This window comes from Chaetomium globosum, genomic scaffold, assembly GCF_000143365.1.
Source record: "Chaetomium globosum CBS 148.51 scaffold_2 genomic scaffold, whole genome shotgun sequence".
In the NCBI taxonomy this organism is placed as follows: domain Eukaryota; kingdom Fungi; phylum Ascomycota; class Sordariomycetes; order Sordariales; family Chaetomiaceae; genus Chaetomium; species Chaetomium globosum.
Window position 1 is genome coordinate 3703017 of NT_165977.1, and position 23328 is coordinate 3726344.

At 55.0% G+C, this 23328-nt stretch overlaps 5 protein-coding genes across 5 annotated transcripts; 3 read left to right on the plus strand and 2 right to left on the minus strand.

Annotated features, from left to right (window-relative positions):
• Positions 1–749: 749 nt before the first annotated feature.
• CHGG_03277 (uncharacterized protein) lies at positions 750–3640 on the plus strand (the record flags this gene model as incomplete). Its single annotated transcript, XM_001229792.1, has 6 exons — positions 750–761; positions 921–1083; positions 1144–2273; positions 2337–2615; positions 2669–3170; positions 3267–3640. The coding sequence occupies 6 exons, from the start codon at positions 750–752 to the stop codon at positions 3638–3640; spliced, it is 2460 nt and encodes an 819-aa protein (XP_001229793.1).
• A 1747-nt stretch (positions 3641–5387) lies between these two features.
• On the plus strand, positions 5388–5924 carry CHGG_03278 (uncharacterized protein; the record flags this gene model as incomplete). The annotated part of the gene is made up of 1 exon (XM_001229793.1): positions 5388–5924. The coding sequence occupies one exon, from the start codon at positions 5388–5390 to the stop codon at positions 5922–5924; it is 537 nt and encodes a 178-aa protein (XP_001229794.1).
• A 1142-nt stretch (positions 5925–7066) lies between these two features.
• Positions 7067–10372, plus strand: CHGG_03279 (uncharacterized protein; the record flags this gene model as incomplete). The annotated part of the gene is made up of 1 exon (XM_001229794.1): positions 7067–10372. The coding sequence occupies one exon, from the start codon at positions 7067–7069 to the stop codon at positions 10370–10372; it is 3306 nt and encodes a 1101-aa protein (XP_001229795.1).
• A 592-nt stretch (positions 10373–10964) lies between these two features.
• CHGG_03280 (uncharacterized protein) lies at positions 10965–14051 on the minus strand (the record flags this gene model as incomplete). Its single annotated transcript, XM_001229795.1, has 4 exons — positions 10965–11939; positions 12290–12334; positions 12417–12561; positions 13165–14051. 4 exons carry the CDS (start codon positions 14049–14051, stop codon positions 10965–10967), a joined length of 2052 nt encoding a protein of 683 aa, XP_001229796.1.
• Positions 14052–20098: 6047 nt separating this feature from the next.
• On the minus strand, positions 20099–22695 carry CHGG_03281 (uncharacterized protein; the record flags this gene model as incomplete). Its single annotated transcript, XM_001229796.1, has 6 exons — positions 20099–20229; positions 20284–20469; positions 20523–21572; positions 21699–22341; positions 22409–22610; positions 22667–22695. 6 exons carry the CDS (start codon positions 22693–22695, stop codon positions 20099–20101), a joined length of 2241 nt encoding a protein of 746 aa, XP_001229797.1.
• Between the last annotated feature and the right edge of the window lie 633 nt (positions 22696–23328).

The following is a 23328-nucleotide window of genomic DNA, read 5'->3' on the forward strand; positions in this document are numbered from 1 at the left end:
ATTCATTCTCCCCAACTTGCATCTGGTTCTTTCACTCCTCTGTGCACGCAACCTGCGATCGACTTCCATTCCCCTCCCCCTCTTTTCCACCCACCCACAGCCTTTGCGAGCATGTTGGCGAGGTTTTGAGAGAGGTGTCCTCCTGTATTGGTGGGTCGCTGAGCTTTGCCACTCCCGTCGTCCAAGACTCATGGAGGTTGGACTGGAGTAAGTGTGTTGCATACCGAGGAACCGACTGCAGCAGCAGTAGTTCCATACTCCGTCTAGCGCACACCCACGGCACTCAGCTCAGTACGGAATGCACCCCCAGCACCTCCGCCGAGCCCGCTTCTGTGCCGTCAAGCACCTGTCAAAAGCCCGAGTGCCGCCCCTCCCCACCTCCCTCCTCCAACTTAGTTTCTAGGTGTGGGACGCATCAGCCTTGCCAATCCTCCTCGACACCCCCCGCCACTTCCCAGCTACTTGGTTCTCTCGTGTGCTGACCTCACCTTCAAGCTACGCGCAGTTCCGTCACAACTTCCAGCCCTCTTTTCCGATACCCGGTATATCGCACCGGAGTGCTCGAGTGATTTCGCCACAAACTCATTCACGCGGTCACGCACATCCCGCTTTCTGCGACCCAAACTACATCAAGTACCATAACTTCGGGCGGACAGGCTTCCGTACCCATTACTTAACGCCGTCGATACCCTCGGCTTTTCGCCGCCTTTATGAATTACCGCACAACTACAGACACATCGCCTAGCACGATGGCGACTAATGTACGTGTATACCATCCCATCATCCCTCTCATTGCGCCTTCTTCCCTATCCAACGAGATCGGGGCGGCGACCAACCATTGTACCGTGGCAACACAGCCGCTTCATCACGATCATCGTGTACTTGATACTATGAGCTAACCTTGGCATTTACGGCTACAGTCACGACGCAGTCGGCTTTCCGACTACGGGAGCGCCCCAACCGACTCACACACCTTTCAACCAGGCCTCGGGAACTCCATCTTTAATTCCCCAGCATCCGGGCCATGGAACAACAATACTGTTGGGCCTTTTGCGAACACTGGACGTGTGGTCGCACCCAAAGGTCTGTCAGCGCGTGGGACTTCGCTGTGAGTTGGGGGAATCGCGGCTGACGGATTTACAGATGCGAAAGAGTTCTTTGCCTCTGCCGGCTTGGGGATACCTCCTGCTTTAGAAACCGCAGTCGGCCATGAAGCCTGGCGCACTTCGTATTGGGTTATAGCCGATTCCAAACAAGCGCGCACCCTTCCTGACACCGCGTCGCCTCGCGGCAGGTCAGATGCCTCCCTGCACGACCCGAATCAGAGGCAAAAGTTCTTCCACAGCCCTCCAGCCATGACCCAGAGAGGTCCGATCGGGTCCAAACCCACCACGGCAGCAGCCGTGGATGGTTCGAAAGGCGCTTTCAAATATCCTCTCAAATTTTCGAGCTATGCCGATGAAGGGGAAGACGGCCAGTCCTCGAACCAGAGTTTCGAACACCGATTCGCCGCCCTACCGGCGTCATTGAACGCAGTCGGGAGCGGCCCTTCCCGTAAATCCATTTCTGGCCTCGCCGAGCCAGACCTCCCTACTCAGGCGGATTCGTTCAACGACTTCGCCTTCGGCATTCCTACTCTACCGTCCATGCACTCCCAACGACCGTCTATCGACGAATCCTCCCTTCCCACCCATCCGGGTATGGGATCTTTTGACAATGCGGCCCAAAACTTTCAATTTAACCCAGTGTCACAACCGTGGGATAATGGAAATGGGTATGGCAATGGTTTTGTGAAGGACGGGTACCCGAACGGCACGAGTCTCGAGAAGCGAGGCTCGATAGCCGGTCGGAATTCACCGGCTGGAAGCACATACCGCAACGGTGGTAGCCTGAACAGTCCTAGGAGCTTCACGGGGGCCACGCAACCAAACCCCGATGGATGGTCGCGCCCGACATCCCGGGACCCTGGATTGGCAGCGGAGCTCGCGCGGCGAGGTCTTACCGATCAATTTGCCCAGCATCCGGCAAGCGGATTTTTTCCTAATACCATTTTTCCGCAGAATTACCAACAGTATCCGCCGCCATACGCTGCATACCTTGAGCCAGCACACAACGCGCACTTGGCGGGGTATCCTGTCCCCACGCCCTACAGTTTCGCGCCTACCGGGGTTCCGACCCGTCCAGCCAGAGACCAGGATCCGGGAAAGAGTCTCCGTAGTGTTCTACTCCATGAGTTTAAACACAGTCCCAAATCAAAAAAATGGGAACTGAAGGTGAGAAGCCTCCGTCGGGCGGCTGACAGCACGGGGAAGAGAGGACTAACTAACGCGCACTAGGATATTTGGAGTCACGTTGTAGAATTCAGCGGAGACCAACAGGCCTCCCGCTTTATCCAGCAGAAGCTTGAAACGGCCAACAGCGATGAGCGCGATCAGGTCTTTGCGGAAATAGAGCCGAACGCAGTCCAGCTCATGAAGGACGTCTTCGGCAACTACGTGATGCAAAAGCTTTTTGAGTATGGGGACCAGGTGCAGAAGAAAGTGTTGGCCAACGCCATGAAGGGCAAGGTCGTCGACTTGTCGATGCAGCCGTATGCATGCCGCGTCGTGCAAAAGGTGAGGCGCCTGTATCCTACCTCCCTCCCTCACCTGCAACTGACATGGAGTAGGCTTTCGAGCATATTTTAGTTGACCAGCAAACCGAGCTGGTAAAGGAGTTAGAATCGGAGGTCATAAAGGTCGCCAAGGACCAACATGGGAACCACGTGATCCAGCAAGCTATCGTGCTGGTACCTCGTGAGCATATCGACTGTATGATGGCCGGCTTGAACGGTCACATTTACGAGCTCGCCGCCCACCAGTACGGCTGCCGTGTTGTCCAGAGGGTGCTGGAACGCGGAACTGAGACGGACAAGGCCGCCGTGATGTCCGAACTGCACGACAGCGCCGAACTCCTCATCACGGATATGTATGGCAACTACGTCATACAACATGTCCTTGAAAAAGGGAGGCCCGAGGACCGCGGCCGCATGATTAGCGTGATAACTCCTCAGCTTCTAACACTTTCGAGGCACAAGAATGCCTCGAATGTTGTCGAAAAATGCATTCTGCTTGGCACCCCCGAGGAACAGCGGTCGATCCGGGATCAACTTATGGGCGACGATGCAAACAGTCCACTTTTCCAGTTGATGAAGGACCAGTTTGGCAACTACGTCATTCGTAAGTTGCTTCTTGTTACCTTTGTGTTCTTCAGCTAACACAGGTCAGAAAAACTGGTCAGGGCCCTTCAAGGTGAGGACCGGGCGGTGCTGGTCAATAAACTGGCGTCCCACCTCCAATCTCTCAGACAATCAGGTGCGACCAATAAGCAGATTGAGGCCATGGATCGTCTGGTCGCGGATTCACAAGCCCCGGCGTCTGTGGCTACCAGTCATAGCCACAACTTCACACCGGCTTCCACGACCCCTACGTCGCCTGGTCTACACGTCGACGTTTCCTCTGTGGCGCCTACGCCCAACCTGACCATGGACCCCAGTAGCCCTCTGAGCACTCCGTCTAGTGGCCCCCCATACCTGAATGGAGACACTAACGAGTCCATGAGCGGCCAGCCAGCAGGAAAGGAAACCACTCATAGCCAATAGCCGGCGGTGAGAATGGAGGCCCTGGCCCGGGCAGGTGCGAAAATCTCGTTGGGCTCCGGGAAGCCCGCTTCACTTCGTGTTTTCTACGCTGGTTTTTCGGGTTAAGTCGTTTTTAATTCCACGGAGAACCGGCATAGAATGGACGATACCAGCAAACTCCACTGACGAGGGTTTTGCCTCCATTGACTTTGCTCTGCTTTTGCTTCGCTTTCAACGGTATTTTTCCCCGGGGTTGGGGTTAGGGGATCTGGGTTCGCATCGTATCTTAATGTAAATCATGCTGTGGGTTGCCGGGGTTGTTTCAGATATTGCTCTCTTTTTCTATTTCTTTCCTTTCTCTCGGAACATTCGGGTATAGGATGCGGCGAATTATGGGTAGAAAGGAGCAGGCGTCGGTTGGGAATAGGCCGGGAAGGGGACATGGGCGGTGGGTTATTCCCTCCAAGAAATACATTTATATGATTTACATACCTTAAGTTCTTTTGCTTGGCTTTGCTGGCCCAACGCCGTCATACTTCGGTGGGCTGTTTATGCGTTGGCCGGGGCGGGGTGAGTTGCGATACTTGCTTGATCAGAATCCTCGGAGATTCGTTCTCTCACTAGCACTCGTTTGTTTCCTTCGGTAGAGGGAGGCGGACCTGCGTTGCACCGTTGCCTGATCGAGTATTTAGTTATTTGGTTAGCTTGTTTGCTGGAGCTTCTCGTGTGGTGGACACCCAAGAAAGAGATCTAGCCGCCGGTGATTGGGGTCGAGACTCGTGGGCGTCTATTGACTTCGGCAAGAGGTCGGTCGTTATTACAGAACTGAGAAGAAGAAAAAGGTACGTTTGAGGTTTCTACCCAGATTGGAATCATCAGTCGGCTAGAAAAAGAAAAAAAAGAAAAAGAAAACAAAAAGATAACAAAAAGACAACTCTCTTCTCCACCTAAATCTGAGTCGGGTAACATCGAGTGGATGTTTCTTCATGCTGACCGGAGAAGTTTCTAAAAACAAGGCTTGGTTTTGGCCGGCCAGACTCGTCCGGCCCACGGCTCCTGTGAAGATCTCTGCCAGTCCGACCGTTTTTCACGCACGGGCCAGAATCTGCAGCTCATGGCCAGGGATCGATTGGGCAGCTCTCAAATTGAGACCCGCCCGCATGTGAGCCCAGGAACAATACGATTGGGCAATGGTTTGATCCATGGGGCGGTTCATCCCAATTCAGCGATTTCGCTTGCTGGGATAGCGCTTGTGTGCTCCCCCTGACCGAGCGGTGGGCGGTACTTGTTGCAAGGCAGCGCCTACTACCTTGGCTCCTTCTCCTCACCTCCTCTTTTTCCCATCTCGACATCTCTCACCGGCGTCAGGGCTCAGGGAATTTGCATTCGTCGTTCTTTCTGTCACTCTTTCCTCCTCCCGATCTAGGGAAGCAATTTTGGCATCGACTTCATTCTTTTAGTCGATCTCCGTCCCGTCCTTTTTTTCATCGATGCAATTCCCCGAGTCACGCGCGAGATCCAGTTCGGCAAAACCCTAGCCCTCGAGGAACAGCCCTGGGGTACGAAGTAGGTTGGCTCCTTTTTCTCGTACCGCACCCGCCTGGCGCCCTTTTCAAGGGACAGGAGGGGAAAGGGAGACCGTAATGCTGACCATGGGATCGTTTCGGGTTATAGCTTCGACAGTCCATATCCGATCGCTTTACAGCTAGCTCCCAGCTTTCCGCGAACACCATTCTTTTGAAATAAATACTCACATTCATTATCCACAATGGACTCATTCACGAGGATCGTCGCTCGAGGCGACGAGGAGAAGGACAACAACAAAACGGTTAACATCCTGATCGCCCTTCTCGTTCTCGTATTTGTCGGCCTCGTGGCCTTTGCGCTCCTCGTCCTGCTGCGGAGGAAGCGCAGGCAAAGACAGATGATGAACGAGACGCTGCCCCAGTACCACGACGTGAAGCGGACGGGTAACCACCGGCGACTCACCATCCAGACCGGCAACGGTCGGTCAAGCGTTATCGTTGTCGACAACAACGGCCAGCCTATGCTCGCCAACCCCCAGTCGCCACCTCACTCTCCAGACAACGTCCCCGAGATCCACATCACATTCCCTGACGAGCAGGACGACCAAGGTCGACCGAAGAGCGGCCGGGTGGTCGTCGTCAGGGTCGGCGAGACCAGCGTCGGCCTCGAGCCTCTGGACGATGAGCAGCTGCCCGCCTACGAGAAGGAGAGCAAGACGCAGTTTTACTCCATCGACATGGACAAGATCGGCGGGCTGAAAGAGAAGGAATTCCATTAAGCCGCTGCATGAGTCAGACATTTGAGCGACTTCCTACGGGGACCCAACGATCTTTCTCCTTCGACCAGCCAGCGAGCTGGCATTCCTTACGACTTGATGGGCGTGTGGCGTTGCGATGAACGGACAGGGACACGAAAAGAGATACCACCATACACGCGCCGGCCACTACTTTCTTCTACTTCTAATTCGCGTGTTTCGGCGTCCTACCCTGGCATCTCAACACCGGCCGGGGAGGATTTGATTTTTTTTGGGCAGGGGGGGTGGGCAGGGGAACGGGGATGGGAGGGGGATGGGGCTGGGGGTGTTGCCGGAGACATGGAAAACGGAGCCCATTCGCATCCAGGATATGGCGCTGCAGCACCCGGGTTTTATATTCGACGGTTGGTGCTACCGGCATCAAGATGAGAGGAGCGCGACTATATATCTAGCACGCCATTGGCGACAGCGTTGGGTGGGCTTGTGGCATATTTGTACGGACATATTCTCGTATTGTATAATTACTATTCGACTTCTGCCATCAGGCGGTTTTTTTCGAACCATTCTCTCCGATGCTCGATTTGGGGCCAAGCATCATGGGCCCAGTCTCCTCCTGGTTCCGTGGCCAAGCTCGGAGAAAAGGTCCCATATAATAAGGGAACCATAAAAGGCACCGGGTTAGGTCATTTCTTGGTCAACTTCCCAGCCCTCAACCCTCTGTAGTGCTGATGTTGAAGTACCTTACTGAGCCTCGAGAAGAGCCAACCTTGATGGCCATTTAGGGTTAGGGTAATGCCAAATGACGGTGGAGATACCTTCGCGTCTCGCTGGAGCTCAGAAATTCCCGATCCCTCCAGATATTTCAGTTCTTGAAATGGCGCATCCTCACTTCCCCTGCGCAACTCGCTTCTAAACAGTCGCGAGTCCAATGGCCACCGGGTTTTCCCCCTGAGCATTACCCAGCACCAATTGGTGGTTTTCTTCCTCATTCCTTGACTTTCCCTTTCCTCCTTCTCTTCGCAATTTTGTCGTCACCTATCTGTGACCGCCCCTTTACGCTACGCCCTGTTACTTAATACCACGTTCCAACCCCTTTCCCTTTTCGATATCTCAGAACCAACCAAGGAACGAACGAACGAGCGAGCGAATCCCTCCCGGAAACCACCATGCCACCACCAAAACCGCCCCCGAAAAACGCCCCCCCCCTCCCCGACTACAAGACCGTCGCCGCGCAGTGGGCTGCCGCAAAGCGCGCCAAGGAAGTCGCCGACGCCGACCGCCTTCTCAAGGGCACCAGCAGCAGCAGCACCGACGACGGCGCCGCCGCAGCAGCAGCAAAAAAGGACATGGCACAAGAGCAGGAACGCATGACGGCCCGCGAGCGCACCCGCGCCCGCCTCGAGTCGGCCCGCCGCAGGGCTTACCAGTCCCGCTGGGGGTGGACCGCCGCCTTCTGGGCCTGGCTGTTGTGTGTGCATGCCGTGGGCATCGCCTACTTTACGAGCGGGTTTTTGCTGACGCGCCTGGTGCTGGAGGAGAAGTCGGCGTGTGCCGCGCCGCCGACGGGGCTGGGGGGTGCGGCTGGTGAGGGTGCGGGTGCGGGTGCGGGTGCGGATGGGGGTTTGTTGCCGGCGTGGCCGGGCAAGGGGACGGTGGAGGGCGGGTGTTGGCACCCCCGTACGTTTGACCGGGCGGTGGTGGTGGTGATTGATGCGCTGCGGTATGATTTTGCGGTGCCGGTGGAGGATGACGAGGCGTTCCATAATGCGTTTCCGTTTCTGTGGGAGACGGCGGTAAGGGAGCCGAATAGGGCCTTCTTGCGGCCGTTTATTGCGGACCCGCCGACTACGACGCTGCAGCGGTTGAAGGGATTGACGACGGGGACGTTGCCGACGTTTGTGGATCTGGGGAGCAGCTTCTCGGGTACGGCAATCGATGAGGATAATCTGCTGATGCAGTTCAAGGATGCGGGGAAGAAGATTGTTCACCTGGGAGACGATACGTGGGAGGCGCTGTTTCCGGGGTACTTTGAGGGGAACCTGAGCCGGGCGTACGACAGTTTCAATGTTTGGGACTTACATACGGTCGACAATGGAGTCATTGAGCAGATCTTCCCGGTCATGGAGAAGAGGAACGACTGGGACGTTCTTATCGGGCACTGCCTTGGTGTTGACCACGCTGGCCACCGTTACGGGCCTAACCACCCAGAGATGACCAAGAAACTGCGCCAGATGGACGGCTTTATCCGGGATCTGGCCGACACTATGGACGACAAGACGGTTCTGATTGTGATGGGGGACCACGGAATGGACAGCAAGGGGGACCACGGTGGCGAGAGCGAAGACGAAGTCGAGGCTGCGCTATGGATGTACTCCCCCAAGGGTATCTTTGGCAGAACGAAGCCGGAGTATGTTACACCGCCGGCCACCGCTAAGACTCGTCCCGTCAACCAAATCGATCTCGTTCCCACGTTGGCAATGCTGATGGGTATTCCCATTCCCTTCAACAACCTGGGAAGGCCGATCGAAGAGGCTTTTGCTGGCGCCGCTGGCAATTCCTGGGCCAACCTCGCTGCGGCAGAGAGAACGGCGGCGGCTGGTATCAAGCGCTACCAATCCTCCTATTTCGCCGCCCGGGGAATCGAGCAGTCTTCCGGCCCCGGTTCTCCCAATGAACTCTGGAACAAAGCCGAGAGTCTTATCTCCCAGGGGAAGAAGCAGGATTGGGAAGCCATCTTTTCGGCATTCGCTGCGTATCAGGAAGAAAACTTGCAGATCTGCAAGGGTCTGTGGGCAAGGTTCGACCTCAAGAATATGGCTATCGGCATTGCGGTCATGGCACTCGGGGTTATCGCGCTCCTCGTTTACATCTCTAAGGGAGTAGACGACGATGCCATTGACGACGAGGAGTTGGATCTCGCCGAGAAGAGCTTGGAGCTACAAGGCGTACAACCTGACGCATCGGCAACCCCTTCTGACTCTCTCGAGAGGCGTCTGATCTCTGCTGCTCTCCTCGGCGCCACCCCTGGATTCCTTGGCGGAGTTATCTCCTCCTTCGTCTCAGGGGCTGGCGACTGGTACCGCGGATCTGGCATTGCCGCTCTGACGAGCATCGGTGCCGTTCTCGTATCCATGTATGAGTTCCAGGAGACGATAATCAACCTTTTCCCCAGGACGGCCTGGGGCTGGATGGCAGTCGTCTTCACGGTTAGCCAGTCTATCGGCTTCGCGTCCAACTCGTACACAATCTGGGAGGATTCAATCCTCCTCTTCTTTATCACAACATTCGGCTTTGTCAGCGCCCTATCGGCACTCAAGATTCCTTCCAAGGCAGACCGCTACCTGGCCATCTACCACTCCGTCGTCTTCGCCCTGCTCGGCCGCGTTGCTTCCTTCTCCAAGCTTTGCCGCGAGGAGCAGATGCCATACTGCACCTCGACCTACTATGCCTCGTCCACGACCTCCACGTCGGCCCCGTGGCAATTGATCATCCCCTTCCTCGTCTCGGTCATTCTCCCGTCCATCCTCAAGGCCTATCTCAAGCCTACCCGGTCCTACGAAGGTCTCGCACCGGCCTGGATCGGCTACGTCTTCCGCACCGGCCTCTTCATGGCCGCCCTGTACTGGCTCCTCGACGCGGCCGACAACGGCAACTGGATCCCCGGCCTCCCAGACAAAACCCTCAAAAACCTCAACGTCTACACCGCCCAGATGATCCTCGGGCTCGCCCTCGTCGCCGGCACAACCGCCTTCGTCTGGGCGCCCCCCTGCGTCTCCATCGTCACCTCCGCCTCACCCAGCGAGCCGACCCGCGCGCAAGTCGCCATCCTCGGCTACGCCAACGCCCACGGCGCCCGCTACCTGCTCCTCCCCCTCAATCTCCTCGCCGCCTGCATCCTCCTCTCCAAGCCCATGGGCGCCGGCGCACTGGGCCTCATGGCCTGGCAAATCCTCGCACTCCTCGAAATCCTCGACCTCAACAACCTGACCACCTCCCCGATCGGGCCCGTGATACTCGCCGTGCTCGGCACCTTCCACTTCTTCAAGACGGGCCACCAGGCCGTGCTCAGCACCATCCAATGGGACGCGGCCTTCATCCCGCTGTTCACGATCCGGTACCCGTGGAGCCCGCTAGTGGTGGCGCTCAACACCTTCGCGGGGCAGATCTTGGCCGCGGCGGCGGTGCCTCTGCTGGTGCTGTGGAAGGCCGGGCCGCGGCGGCGCGGGGTGCTCGAGGCCGTCAGCCGCGCGCTGGGCGTGTTTGTGACCTACTTTGCCGTCGAGAGCCTGGCCACCATGGCGTGGGCGGGCCACCTGCGGCGGCACTTGATGCTGTACCGCGTGTTTGGCCCGCGCTTCATGGTGGCGGCCGTGGTGCTGCTGGTGGTGGATGTGGTGGGGATCGTGGTGTCCCTGGCGGGTGTGAGGTGCAACACGGTGGCGATAGGGGAGGTTTTCGGGTGGCCTGAGTGAGCGGGTTGTGTCTGAGATTTTTTTTTGTTTTGTTTTATGTATATTCTAGATGAGGGCTGCCTAGGTTGAACATAGTTGAATAGGGGCCCTGGTGCCAACTCCTACGTTGATAATGTCTAACATGCCGACAAATCAAGTGTGCGGTGATAAGAGCCGCTAGCGAAGCAAACCGTTCATTTTTAGTAAGCCGGCCAACAACCGCTTGTTACCGGTGAGCCAGTAGTTCATATTATTATTATTATTATTATTATTATTATTCATACTCCGCTACGCCCTAGGGCGTGCCGGACCCTCAGCTATTTAGTGTACGGGAAAACCCTGCCCTCCCGGGCCGGGTGAAAAATCCATACCAACAATCAAGGAACGATGCGTTCTGGTGAGTCTGCGTATACAAAGAGAGGAGGCCTCCTGGCCTCCGAACGGGGCGCTTCAGGCCGCCGCTTCCAGCTCGAGCCTCCTGGCTAAGTTGTACATCGGCAGCTTCCCCGAGTCCATCAGCCAGTCGAGAACTCTCCTCGCGAGCCGTGCAGTCGTGGAGTTGATGCCGTGTAGACAGAGTAAAACTCCATCGTGTCCGAACTCCAGTTCTCTCCTATCTTCGAGTCAACGGTGAGCCCAAACACCACACTACCAGGTGTTCGGCAGTCTCTCGTCCCTCGCCACACTCGCAGGCAGGAGTCAGAACCTCCGGGACTCCCCGTGTAAACAAGAAGTCCCGTAAGCCTATTGCTCCCGTCCGGATTCGAATCAGCAGTGAGCTCTTCGCCTTGCTGAGACCGTCGTGCCTCCTTAGAGTTTCGTTCCGGAATAGCGTCTCCTGCTGAAGGTCAAAGTCGTCCGCCGGCCTGGTGATTGCCCTGCCGTCCCGTTCCTTTAACCACCTCGCTTTCCAAGCCTCTTCTACTACCCTGTTCGTATCAACGGTTCTCCCCGTCCAGCGCATGACCGTGCCCGCGGCTCTCTCCACCGCCGTAGGCCCCTGAGGTCCCAAGGTTCGCGGTCGGCCCCTGTTGCCCCTCCTCGAGCTAAGTCTCTGCTGTATCTTGCGGCAGGCGGTGAGGACAACGCTCGCCGCCGTCTTCTTGCCGCCTTGACCGTCGTCCAGATCGGGTCGTTGGAGTCGGTTTTCGAAATCTGCAAGCCGTTTGTTTAGGTACAAGTCCAGTGGTGGTACCCATGTCTCTGTCTCGAGGTTACGGATGGGGGTAGACTTAAAGGCTCCCGCCACAATCCGCAAGCTCTTGTTCTGGGCCTTCCCGAGGGCCTTAGTGATGCCTTTCTTTACCGGCTCGCCTCCCACATCCGTGGGGATGTGAAACGATGATGCGCCATAGGCCAGCGCCGACCGGATGCACTTTGTGTACACTTCTCGCGCTTCGGCTAGCCCCATTCCCCATGTCTTTGCCACGATCCTCGACAGGGCATAGCTCTGGGTCCTCAGCTTCTTCTCCACCGCCACCAGGTGGGCCTTCCAGTTGAGTTTCCAGTCCAACCAGACTCCCAGGAACCTGGCAGATCCTTCTGGTTTAACGGGGCTAGTGCCTCCCCCTGGGTTGGCAAGGTTTACCTGTTCGGTCCACTGCCGTCGCCCTTTGTTGAAATGGATGAGTTCGCTCTTTTCCGGGGCGAACTTCATCCCCCGGCTGTCCGCCCATCGCATACAGGTTCCCCACGCCGCCTCTAGTTGCCGGGCAATCAACGAGAAATAAGGGTCGACCCTTCTCAGTACGAGGGAATCCATCCCTCTTCATTCCATCTGACTCGCATCCTGCTCCAATCAAAAACCTCGGTCCTCCCTCCCTCGAAAGTGTGGCCACACTTCTGAACCAACCGATCCCGCTTGGTGTCCTTCCCCCGCTCCGCTCCCCTCATTCCATTCGGTGCATCTCCCTCGTCCCTCCTTCGCTGCTGACGTACCACATCGTTCTTGTGGTGACCGACGTATGCATGAGCAACAAGGATCTGATTGATTGATTTGTGATGATTGTGTCGAAGTACCAAGGTAAGCTGGTAACTACTTCCAATCTATCTAGCTATATCTTACGTAACTGTGGGTACGGATAGCCGTCCCACTGCCATTGGTAGTGACGATCCACATCGTCAGGGGTCCCTGCCCAGCGGTCACCACAGTTCTCCTCCCTAGCAAGCTCGGTCCGGAATAACTCTCACGCGACCTGCCCAATAGCTGGCTGGGGCCATGGGGATAGGCGGCTTATACAAATTATAATAGCATCGCCGCCTGTTTTGCCATACTTAACCCTGAAAAGTCCTTCACTGTTAACCCTCAAAGTTGGGACCCAAAATCCAACTTTTGCTGGCAAGAATGAGGTTTGCTCCCCAGCACCTCATTGGTCACTCCGTCCCATCTCGCTCCGCTCAATCAGTCTTCGTCCCTCAGACCCTCACTCGCTGCACTCGTTCGGCCGCCCCTTGGCCTTCCTTCGTCTGACTGTGGTGAAAGTGCTTCGACATCTCTTTTTTGTTGTTTGTTTTTTTGGGGGAGATGTCTGCTGTTTGTGGGTGGATGTTGGTCGTATGAGTATGGTGATTGTTCCTCGCTACGCTCGTCACTCAGGGCTGCGCCCCGAACCCCGCGGAAGAGAATGGAATCAACTAGAGGTCGTGTCATGTGGCTTGTTTGGGGATCATGTTAGCAGTCCTGTGGTGTTGAGAACAGACAAAGCGACTAACATTGACATACGAGATAACGACTACTGCAAACTAGAAACTATGAAACTCAAGCCCGATAGTAAATCGTCAAGCGTGCGTTAGCGATAGAAGCACCAACATACCCTTCCTCCTTTCCACTCGTCATCGGCAGTGAATATGGGTTGCGGAAACCACCAAAAAGAACAAAGTCCACCTCGTTGACAGAAGTACCCACTTCCCTATCCACCGCACAATACACTCGCACACTCTCACTCTTCACGGAACTGCCAAGCTTGTCACTCCGCGACTCGCTAAACCTCAGACGCAACTGCCGGTGTCGAGTAGTGCGCTGCTCCTCCAAACCACGCTTCACCTGCCACTGTCTGACATGCCAATCCTTCACGTTGTCCATACCGGCACCAAAGAAGGAACCATCCACAGCAGGTTTCGAGAAAACACCTTGCACCATAGCCTGGACACGATCCTCCTCCGGTCCCATCAAGATCGGCTTCTCCTCGTACCCTCGACCGACAAAGTTGAACATGTTCCCACCACCGTGTCGCGCAACCACCTGTCCAGGCGGTACACCCATAACCAATGGGCGCAATATGCCACACAACAGCAACTCCGTCTCGTGCGAGTTCTCAACCTGCATCTCAATGCTCACCCCACTGACAACCAACTTCGTCCGCTTGATCCATTTCATGTACTCCCTCATGATAGCCGTGATGGGAAGATCAAAGTACTTCCTGCTGCTCAGTGGTCCGCCCCAATAGGTCGACAAGCGCACCGCCAAGTCAAGCTCCAACTTGGATGTCTCGCCATCCTTCTGCCTCTTCTCGAGCGCAGTAATCCGGCTAAGCAGCTTCCCGCTGCCGCTCTTCGTCTTCCTGTTGCTGCCACCACGGTGACCCCATCGACCACCGCTCCACTTCTTGTACGGGCTGAATCGAGTAAACCTCCGGTAGTACGGTCTCGTCCCTCGAAAACCCTTCCGTCCATAACGACCGGAATAACCAAATGCTGCCATGTTGTTGTGTGAACCCGCGTTGCTCTTACGAAGAAGGAAAAGAAAGAAAGTTTGTCGCCCACTCGAAAATCCGCTGGATATCTTCCTCCGTCAGTCATTATGTGGGTCCGCACCCACTAATCCACTCCGTTCATTCGTCGATCCCTCCTCACCCCACTCGTCCCTCGTGCGTCCAATCACACTTCCCACCTCCGCTCGCAGGCTCGCTCTGGTGGTCAATGCGCCGTCCCATCTAAATTTTGGGTTGGGGCGATGGTGACGGGCGGCTTATACAAATTATAAGTGATCAGCCGCCCGTTTTGCACAGTTAACCCTGAGAAATCCTCACAGTTAACCCTGAGAATTGACGACGAAAGTGGGCCTGTCCCCAACTTTGTCCCCAACGTCTCGCTCTGCTCGGCCATTGCTCGTCCCTCGCAACCTCACTCGTTGCACTCGTTCGGCGCCCCCATCGCCATTATTCGTATGACTTTAATTAATGCAGGTCGTTGTGTGGAATGCATGTGCTTCGTAGTTCTCCTTTTTTTGTTTTTTGTTGTGTGGAACTACTCAGCTGTTGTGGTTAAAGTGTGTCGCAGGATTGTCAATTAGTGCTGTGTCGTAGTACTGTGATGAAGGTTCGCTACGCTCACTCAGGGCTCCGCCCCGAACCCCGGTTTTAAGAATGGAATGAGATCTTTAGGAGTGTTATGCTGGGATGTATGAAGATAGTGTCTGCTTGAGGTATGCGTGATGCTCTGTTGTTGTGTTGTTAGGGTTTCGCATCACTGTCTTTTAGTGGCTACCTTCTGTACTTTACTGCTCAAGTCCACTGTATTTAGTGTCACCACCCTACGACCTTACGGCCTGCAGTACTGTCATCACAGGTAGTTATCACCGAGTGCACGTGTCTCAACCTTGTGCTGTTGCATTACCAAAAACTCTCGACAACACCGCCGAATATTCTAGCGATTCCCGTCCGCACACACTACGACGGACTCAACTCTCGACAAAGATTACTCAAACCCATATCTTCCAGGTCCAACTGACGTCCATATATCACCCTTCCATGGCTCACGATGTTGGTTGACCAACCACCAAGAAAATGATATCGCTGCTGATCATCACACGGCGCAACATCAGCATAGAACTGACTGACAGTGACCTCCGGAAATACTTCGTCCGGATGTTGAAACCAATCCTTGATCTCGTCGTCCAAACCAGCTGCTCCGCTCAACGGTAACCGCACCAAGACCATGAAGCGGTACAACTGCCACCTTCGATCCTCGAAAGAAGAACATCGCATGCCCCACGACTTCTGCACCACATGTGCGATCGGCCGGCTAACTGCCTGCCAAAACTTGTCAATAAAGATGGAACAGTCCACTGTCCACTCCACAACAAAACACCTTCGACACCACCAGGCTGCCGAGTCTACCAAACACTGTTTCTTCGAACCAAGATGCCTAAGCAAAGCATGTCCTCCGTCATCACTAACTTGTCGTCCCTCCCCTACGTCATACCACTGACCCGCGCTGCTCGTGTCCTGCTCTTCGTCCCTTAGCGGCTTCACTCTGTTCGTCACCAGAACCAACTGTCCTTCCATCCTGAAATGCTGTCTCCGACTTACGTGCTCTCCCGCACTACTGTTGTTGTATCGTCGAGTGTGTTTCGCAATGCTCTTAGTACTCCCTTATGGGTCAGTTACTCCGCCGTCGTAACCTTCTTGCTGCGTTGCAGAAGAAAAAAGAAACTTTCTTGTCCCTGCGAAAGATCCTCTGGATAAACCTCCTCCCTCGGTTGTATGGGTTCCAACCCATTATCTGGCTGTTCTGATTCGTTCCCCATCAGACCCACTCCTCCGTCGTGCAGCCAATAGAACACTTCGCAGACCCTCGCAAGCTCGGACCAGCTCATTTCGCCGTCCCATCTTTTTTTTTTTGGTTGGGTTGGGGCGATGGTGACGGGCGGCTTATACAAATTATATCTGTTCGCCGCCTGTTTTTACACAGTCAACCCTGAAAAAGTCTCTCCTACAACCCTGAAATCTTCCGGACAAAAGTGGAGTATCCCCAACTCTGTCCCCGGACATTGATTGGTCGTGCCTCCCAACACTCCCTCCGGTCGCTTAACGTGCAATGCCTCTTCGGCTGATGAAGTTAATGTCGCGACACTGTTTTAGATCAAAGTGCTTCGTAATTCTCTTTTTTTGTTTTTGTTTGTGGTTACGAGAATTACTTTGCGTGTGCAGTTGATGCATGTCGACAGTTTGGTGTTAAAGTGTGTCGTAGTAGTGCCATGATAGCTCCCTTCGGTCGCACAGGGCTTCGCCCCGTACTCCTTTTATTAGAATGGCATCAAGTGCTTGGGTAGTGTTCTGTTGAGTCGTATGAGTAGTGTTAGTCTGATCTGGATGATGCTTACTGTTGTCTATCGTCAAGGGTTAGGGACAGCTACGCTTGAAGTTACCAACAATGATGCTTGACTCTGCTAATCCTATCACTCCCCCTAGCTTATTATATTCTAGTCCCGGGGGGTACGGGGGTCTCCCCTGTGTGTAGAGCGCAGCGATGCACCTACTGTTGCTCTCATGTGTCATCACTCTGCACCTGCGACACACTTGGTCTCTCAATAACCGCGATCCCTGCTGGCACACAACGATAAACGTCACCACTGACATAGGAAAAGACCAAAACACCTGCGCTCTTCATCTGCTGAGCCACTGCGGCAAAGTCTAGCCCGAACTGTTCCAAGGTAAACCACCGTGCCAACAAAAGGAGTCGTTCACTTAACCACTCCGCATACTTCTCGATGCTAACAAGCTCAACTAGTCGCAAACTCACAACGTCGGTCCCTCCGCAGCGAAAGAGATCGTTAATAAACTCACCCGACTGGAACAACCCAGCTCGGCGCGAACACTCCACTCGAGTGTGCATCAAGATGACGACGCACTGATCGTCCCGACCAACAGCTTGCACCCATGCAAAGCAGCACCCCAAGGTTAACTTCATCACCCTCTGAATCCTATCTCGGAACTCATACCATTTCGCCATCGTCGGGAACACACAGCTCACGGCAATCATGCCCGCCTTCGTAGCTTTGACCCACGTCCAAGGTGTGTCATCGGAATACTGGACTCTCATCCACCAACTGTCCCAGTCACCCCGAACGCCCGCCGGCGTAATGCTCCACATCTGTCGATACAATGTCACCGCATCCATTTGGCTCCCTGCGCCAAAAGAAAACAAAGAGGTCAGTCGTCTCCGTCGAGTAGGCAACTCCATTGCTGTGGCCGTCCCGGTCCTGTGTTTGAGTAGAGTGACGCTCCTCCCTTTGCTGTTGTCGGAGTATAGTACTGCTGTCGCTTTAATCACTTCCTTACGGTTGTCGTGCCTCCAAGTTTGCAAGTCCGTTGCAAAAAGTAAAAAGAAGAAAGAGTTGTCCTCCCTCCAACTCCCTCCGGATATGTTCCTCCCTCACATCATTGTGGGTCTCCAACCCATCAATACGCTGCTTTGATTCGCCCGCTCATCAACTCCCCTTGGTCGTATGCAGCCAAGCCACTTCCCACCTCCGCTCGCAGGCTCGCTCTGGTGGTCAAAGCGCCGTCCCATCTAATTTTGGGTTGGGGCGATGGTGACAGGCGGCTTATACAAATTATATAGCAAAGCCGCCTGATGTCACATAGTTAACCCTCGCAATGCTTCACGTCTAACCCTGACGTTTGCCAGAATGACCGATCGTAGGATGTTGCTCCTCTGTCGCAATGCACTCCGTGCAAAGTGAAAAAAAAAGTTTCTCGCCCTCTGTCGCTCCAGCCAATGCCCAACCTCCGTTCGCAAGCTCACTCTGGTTGTCTGCCTACCCCTGCTTTGATGGTTGGGTTGGGGCTGGGGGATAGGCGGCTTATACAACTTATATAGTAAAGCCGCCAGCCCCTCACGTTTAACCCTGATTCTTCGTCTCAGTTAACCCTGAGAATTGGCCATTTTGTCGTTCGCAACCTTCGGTGGTCCGTGCATGGCCAACACGCTCTGCTGTCTCACTCCGTTCGGTCATTGCTCGTCCCTCGCAACACTTCGTCGCTTCGCTCCTCGTGGCCGCCCCAGCCCTTCTTCGTATGATGCTGTGTTATGCTTTGACATTGTTTTTATCTTGGTTGTTTGTTATGGTCATGTTCAATTGTTTTTTTGTTTTATGTTGCTCGGCTGATGTCAATTAGTGTTGCTCGTCTGACTAACAACGATGGTAAACCTCCACTTCGTTCCGGTATACTCAGGGCTGCGCCCCGAACCCCCTTTGAAAGGAAAACAATAAGTGCTTGGGTAGTGATCTGTTAGGTCGTATGAGTAGGTGCAGTTTGGTTGACGTGATGTTGTTCTTGGTGTTTTACTGTTACTCATCACTCTTCAATGCTGCAACGTAAGATGATTGCTCTAACTTAGCCATGTTATCACCAAAGCTCGTACCATCGCTGTCACTGTTCTCTTCCCGTCCGTGAAAGCAACTAAGCTGTCTATTGTCTACTTGCACTACCTGCTGCGTCGTCTTATCCACTCCTCTGCCGATCAACGAACAAAATGCCCGCGACTTCCTCATTCTTCGCCATCATGACGCATCGAGATGATATCCCCAGGCGCTGTCTGACACCTTCTTCCATACCAGTCATTACTTCCTTCGTTACCCCATCTGACGTAGTTGAACCGCATCACTCCACCATGCGTAAGGAGCGTAGCCACTGTCTTGATGTCCAAGCCAAACGTATACAAACAGCATAGGTCAAACAGGTCAACACGTGCACCGAACCACCGCCCAGTACTCGTTCACAGGCACGACCTCGACCACAAGACAACCCTGATCAATCTTCACGCATAACCCTGAAAAATGGCCCAATTTTCCAGTAGGTGATTGGTCGCATTGCTCCCAAACCGTTCCACTCTTCTCCCTCCGGTCGCTCAGTCTTTGTCCCTCAGACCCCTTCACTTGTTGCACTCGTTCGGGCCGCCCCATGGCCTTTTGTCATTGTGTGATGTTTAGCTGCTTCATTGCGGGAGGTGTCTGATTGCAGTGCATGTCTAAGTGTGACGAACCTACTTCAGGACTCTGTCCTGTTAGGGTTCAGCTTCGGTTGAAGGTAATCTCTCAAGGGTGCTTAGGTTCGGTGCAGCCAAAAGGTGCACAACAAAGACTTGTCTCAACAGTAGGCTTCCGAGCTTGTAGCGAACTGTAGCTGTGATTGCTAACTGGAGAACTCCCAGAGCTCTCCAGAACGAGTGACTATATACCTATCTAAGTCCTGTGTGCTCAGTGTGCTCAGTTGTACCCTCCAACTGAGCTCACTGAGCTATTCCTTCCATCCTTGGACCATGATTGGCGGGTTCCTGCAGAGGTGCTCAGTGTGCTCAGTTGTACCCTAATTACTTATTGTCTCAGTTTGTGACGATACATGCGAAACTGTTTTACAAGGAAGGACAGCCAATTTTAATCGGGCATCCCTCGATCTCTCGATCCCAATCTTGCTAGACCAGCCCCTGGTGAAACAAAACATCATCAACATTGTCAACATCGTGAAACAAATTGTTGGGGACACCATGTATTCTGTTTTGCGATATGGTTGTGTGTATGACCCCCAAACCAGTCTGAACGACTTCACACGCGCGCTGCTTGGTGAAGGCAGACCATTCCCTAGCCTAGAACGCACAATCTTGTTGAAGAAGTGGTCAGGCCCTTGCTCACCCACCCCGAGTCAGCACCACCCACCCCAAACCCATGTCCCGCATCAACACCAAAACCAATAAATGAACACCCCTTTTCCATCCCTCTTGACCGCAAAACGCCCAGTTGAATATGGCGACCCACCCAATTATGCTAATGCTGTTGAATCCGGATTTTCCCCTTGCCGACCAACGCCGAGTTGAGAATGGCGCGCTTGAGGTATCATCTATCGTTACCCATTTTATAACCCGCTAGAAGACCCCCAAAAATGCTAAATGCTGTTGAAAAAAATCCGGGAAAGCATAGGGCACCATCAATCAATGATGATGCATTAGTGAGCTTTGTCAAGGCGCTTAGGCCTTGGTGTACTGCTCACGGAAGTACTTGGCAGCGTTGACCATGTGGGTGAGGGCACCCTTGACCTCATCCCACTTGCGGGTCTTCAGACCGCAGTCAGGGTTGATCCAGAGCTGCTCAGGACGGACTGTGTTTTTGTTAGTGCTGGTAGCCCCGTAGTCCTGGATAGGTATAAACTTACGGTACTGGAGCATCTCCTGGATGCGCTGCTTGAACTCGGCCTCACCGGGGACACGAGGGCTGTGGATGTCGTAGACACCGGGGCCGATGTGGCGGGGGTAGGCCTCGTCAATGAAGACCTTGAGGAGCTTGGCATCGGACTTGGAGTTCTCAATGGACAGAACATCGGCATCCAGAGCGGCAATGGCTAGAAATCAGGTTAGGATGTTGCCGTTGAGTTCAGGATATAATGATGCTCACCATGGAAGAAGTCCTGGAACTCGGAGTAGCAGAAGTGAGAGTGGATCTGAGTCGAGTCCTCAACACCGGCGGTAGCCAGCTTGAAGCTGTTGACGGCCCACTTGAGGTAGGCGTCACGCTCAGAGCCCTTGCGGAGAGGGAGACCCTCACGAAGGGCAGGCTCATCGACCTGGATGACGAAGATACCGTTCTTCTCGAGGTCAACGACCTCGTCGCGGAGCGCAAGAGCGAGCTGCTGGCACTGGACGGACTGGTGGACGTCGACACGGGGGAAAGACCACCGCAGGCAGGTGACAGGGCCAGTAAGCATGCCCTTCATGGGCTTCTTAGAGACCGAGGCAGCATACTTGCTCTCCTTAACGGTCATGGGAAGAGGGCGGGAGATGTCGCCCACAATGATGGGAGGGCGGACGCAGCGGGAGCCGTAAGACTGAACCCAGGCGTGGGTGGTGAAGACGTAGCCCTGGAGGCGCTCACCGAAGTACTGGACCATGTCGTTACGCTCAGGCTCACCGTGAACGTAGACGTCAAGGCCGAGCTCATCCTGGATCTGGACAGCATAGTCGATCTCCTTCTTGATGAAGTCGTCATACTGCTGCTCGTTGATCTCACCCTTGGTGAACTTGTTCCGCTGAACACGGATCTCGCTGGTCTGAGGGAAAGAGCCGATGGTGGTGGTGGGGAAGAGGGGAAGGCTGAGGTGCTTCTTCTGCTGAGCGTAACGATTGTCAAACCCAGTCTTGCGGTTGTGCAGCGCCTCGGTAACCTGAGACTGGCGCTCCTTGACCTTGGGGTCGTTGGTGCGGGTGGACTCGGCACGCGCCTTCATGGCAGCGGCGTTGGCCTCGAGCTCAGCGTTGACAGAGCCGGGGCTGGTCACAGCCTTGGCGAGAATGGCAACCTCCTTGACCTTTTCGCTAGCGAAGGAGAACCACTCGTAGACATCAGCGGGAAGCTTCTTCTCGCTGGCCAGGGTGTGCGGGGGTGTGAAGGAGGGAGCTGGAAGTGGCAACAATGACACGCTCGGGGCCCGAGGGCCTTGATGGCGGTCTGGAGAAGGTCAAGCGACTTCTTGAAGTCGTTCTTCCAGATGTTCCTGCCGTCAACGACACCGGCAGCTATTCCTCAGGTTAGCACAACTCCATACCGCGAGCATAGGGCACAAGTTTCACTTACAGAGGATCTGGTTGGCGCCGAGCTGCTTGAGGACAGGCTCGAGCTGCTCGGGGTTGCGGACAAGGTCGACGTGGAGACCCTGGGCCTTGGCAAAGGCGGGGAGGACGTCAAAGTTGTGGACGATGTCACCGAAGTAGGTGGCGACGACGACAGAGGGAACGGCGCTGCCCTGGGCGGCAATCGCCTCATACGCGGGCTTGAAAGCGGCCTTGACCTCGGGGCTGAGATCGAAGACGAGGACGGGCTCGTCGATCTGGACGCTCTCGGCACCAGCAGCCTTGAGGGCCTTCAGGAGCTCGACGTAGACGGGGACGAGCTTGTCAAGGAGAGTGATGGGGTTGACCGAGGAGCCACGGTCGGCCTTGCCGAGGGCAAGGAAAGAGACGGGGCCGACGAGGACGGGGCGGGTCTGGATGCCAGCCTCCTTGGCCTCGAGGAACTCCCGAACAGGCTTGGGGTCCTTGGCAAGGGAGAAGGTCTGGTTGTCCTGGAGGGTGGGCTTGACATAGTGGTAGTTCGAGTCGAACCACTTGACCATCTCGAGGGCGGGCACATCCACACCGCCCTTTTGGTGGCCACGGCCCATGGCAAAGTACTCGTCGAGCGGGGACAGCTTCTGCGAGGTGTAGCGTTCGGGGACAGCCTGCGGTGGAAAACGGGCTGGTTAGCCGGATGACTCGGAAGCAACAGATAGCTTGATGTGAACTCACGTTGAACAGCTGGATGTGGTCAAGGACGTGGTCGTAGAAAGCAAAGTCGTTGGAGGGGATGATGTCGACACCGGCATCCTTCTGGATCTTCCAGTGGGCAAGACGAAGCCTCTTGGCCTCAGCGAGGAGGTCCTCCTGGGAGATCTTGTCGGCCCAGTAGGCCTCGTTCGCCTTCTTGAGGTCCCGAAGGACACCCATGCGGCTGAACACGCGTTGTTAACATTGGGACCAAGACAATGCCAATTCAAGTGAACTTACGGGAAACCCAAAACGGATGACTGAACCATCTTGAGGCGGGGGAGGGGTTGTCTGGGTATCAAAGGTCTGATGCGGGGCAGCAGTGTGAAAAAAGAAACCTCTTCCTGTTCCTGCCTCAAGTTCAGATGAAGAGAGTCAGGTTTGGGAAGATGAGGGATGGGGAAGAGAGGAGAAGAGGAGGAAGAAGAAGGAAGAGGAAAGAACGAGTTGATGTGCAGGACGGGGAGAATTTGACTTCGCTGGAGGGGGGGGCAGGAGCTGGGGTGTGGGGCCGTAATCGGTGGGGGGTCCCACCGCAACTTTCGGAGCCCGACCGCCTTGGGAAAGGATGTCTTGACGAGTCGATGCTCTTCACATGGAGGGTTAGAAGGGGAGGGGTAAGCATGGGTGAAAATCCCAGGGTCTTTTCGGATATCTCTAGAGCTTGAAAAGCTTGGCCGCGTACAGCTCTGTTAGAGACTTATTGTCACCCTAAGCTGTGGCTGTGCCCCTCAGGTACCCCTCCATGCCCATCGACGCTATCTTTGGCGCGGATGGTGTGACCGATACCCGAATCGACCGGGTTTTCTTGCACCACCGAAAGGGGGGCACCTCCGTGAACCGGGCTCCAGTCATTGCTTGTTGTGGGCGGGGTCCCTTCGATGCAACCTGGCCGACAACGC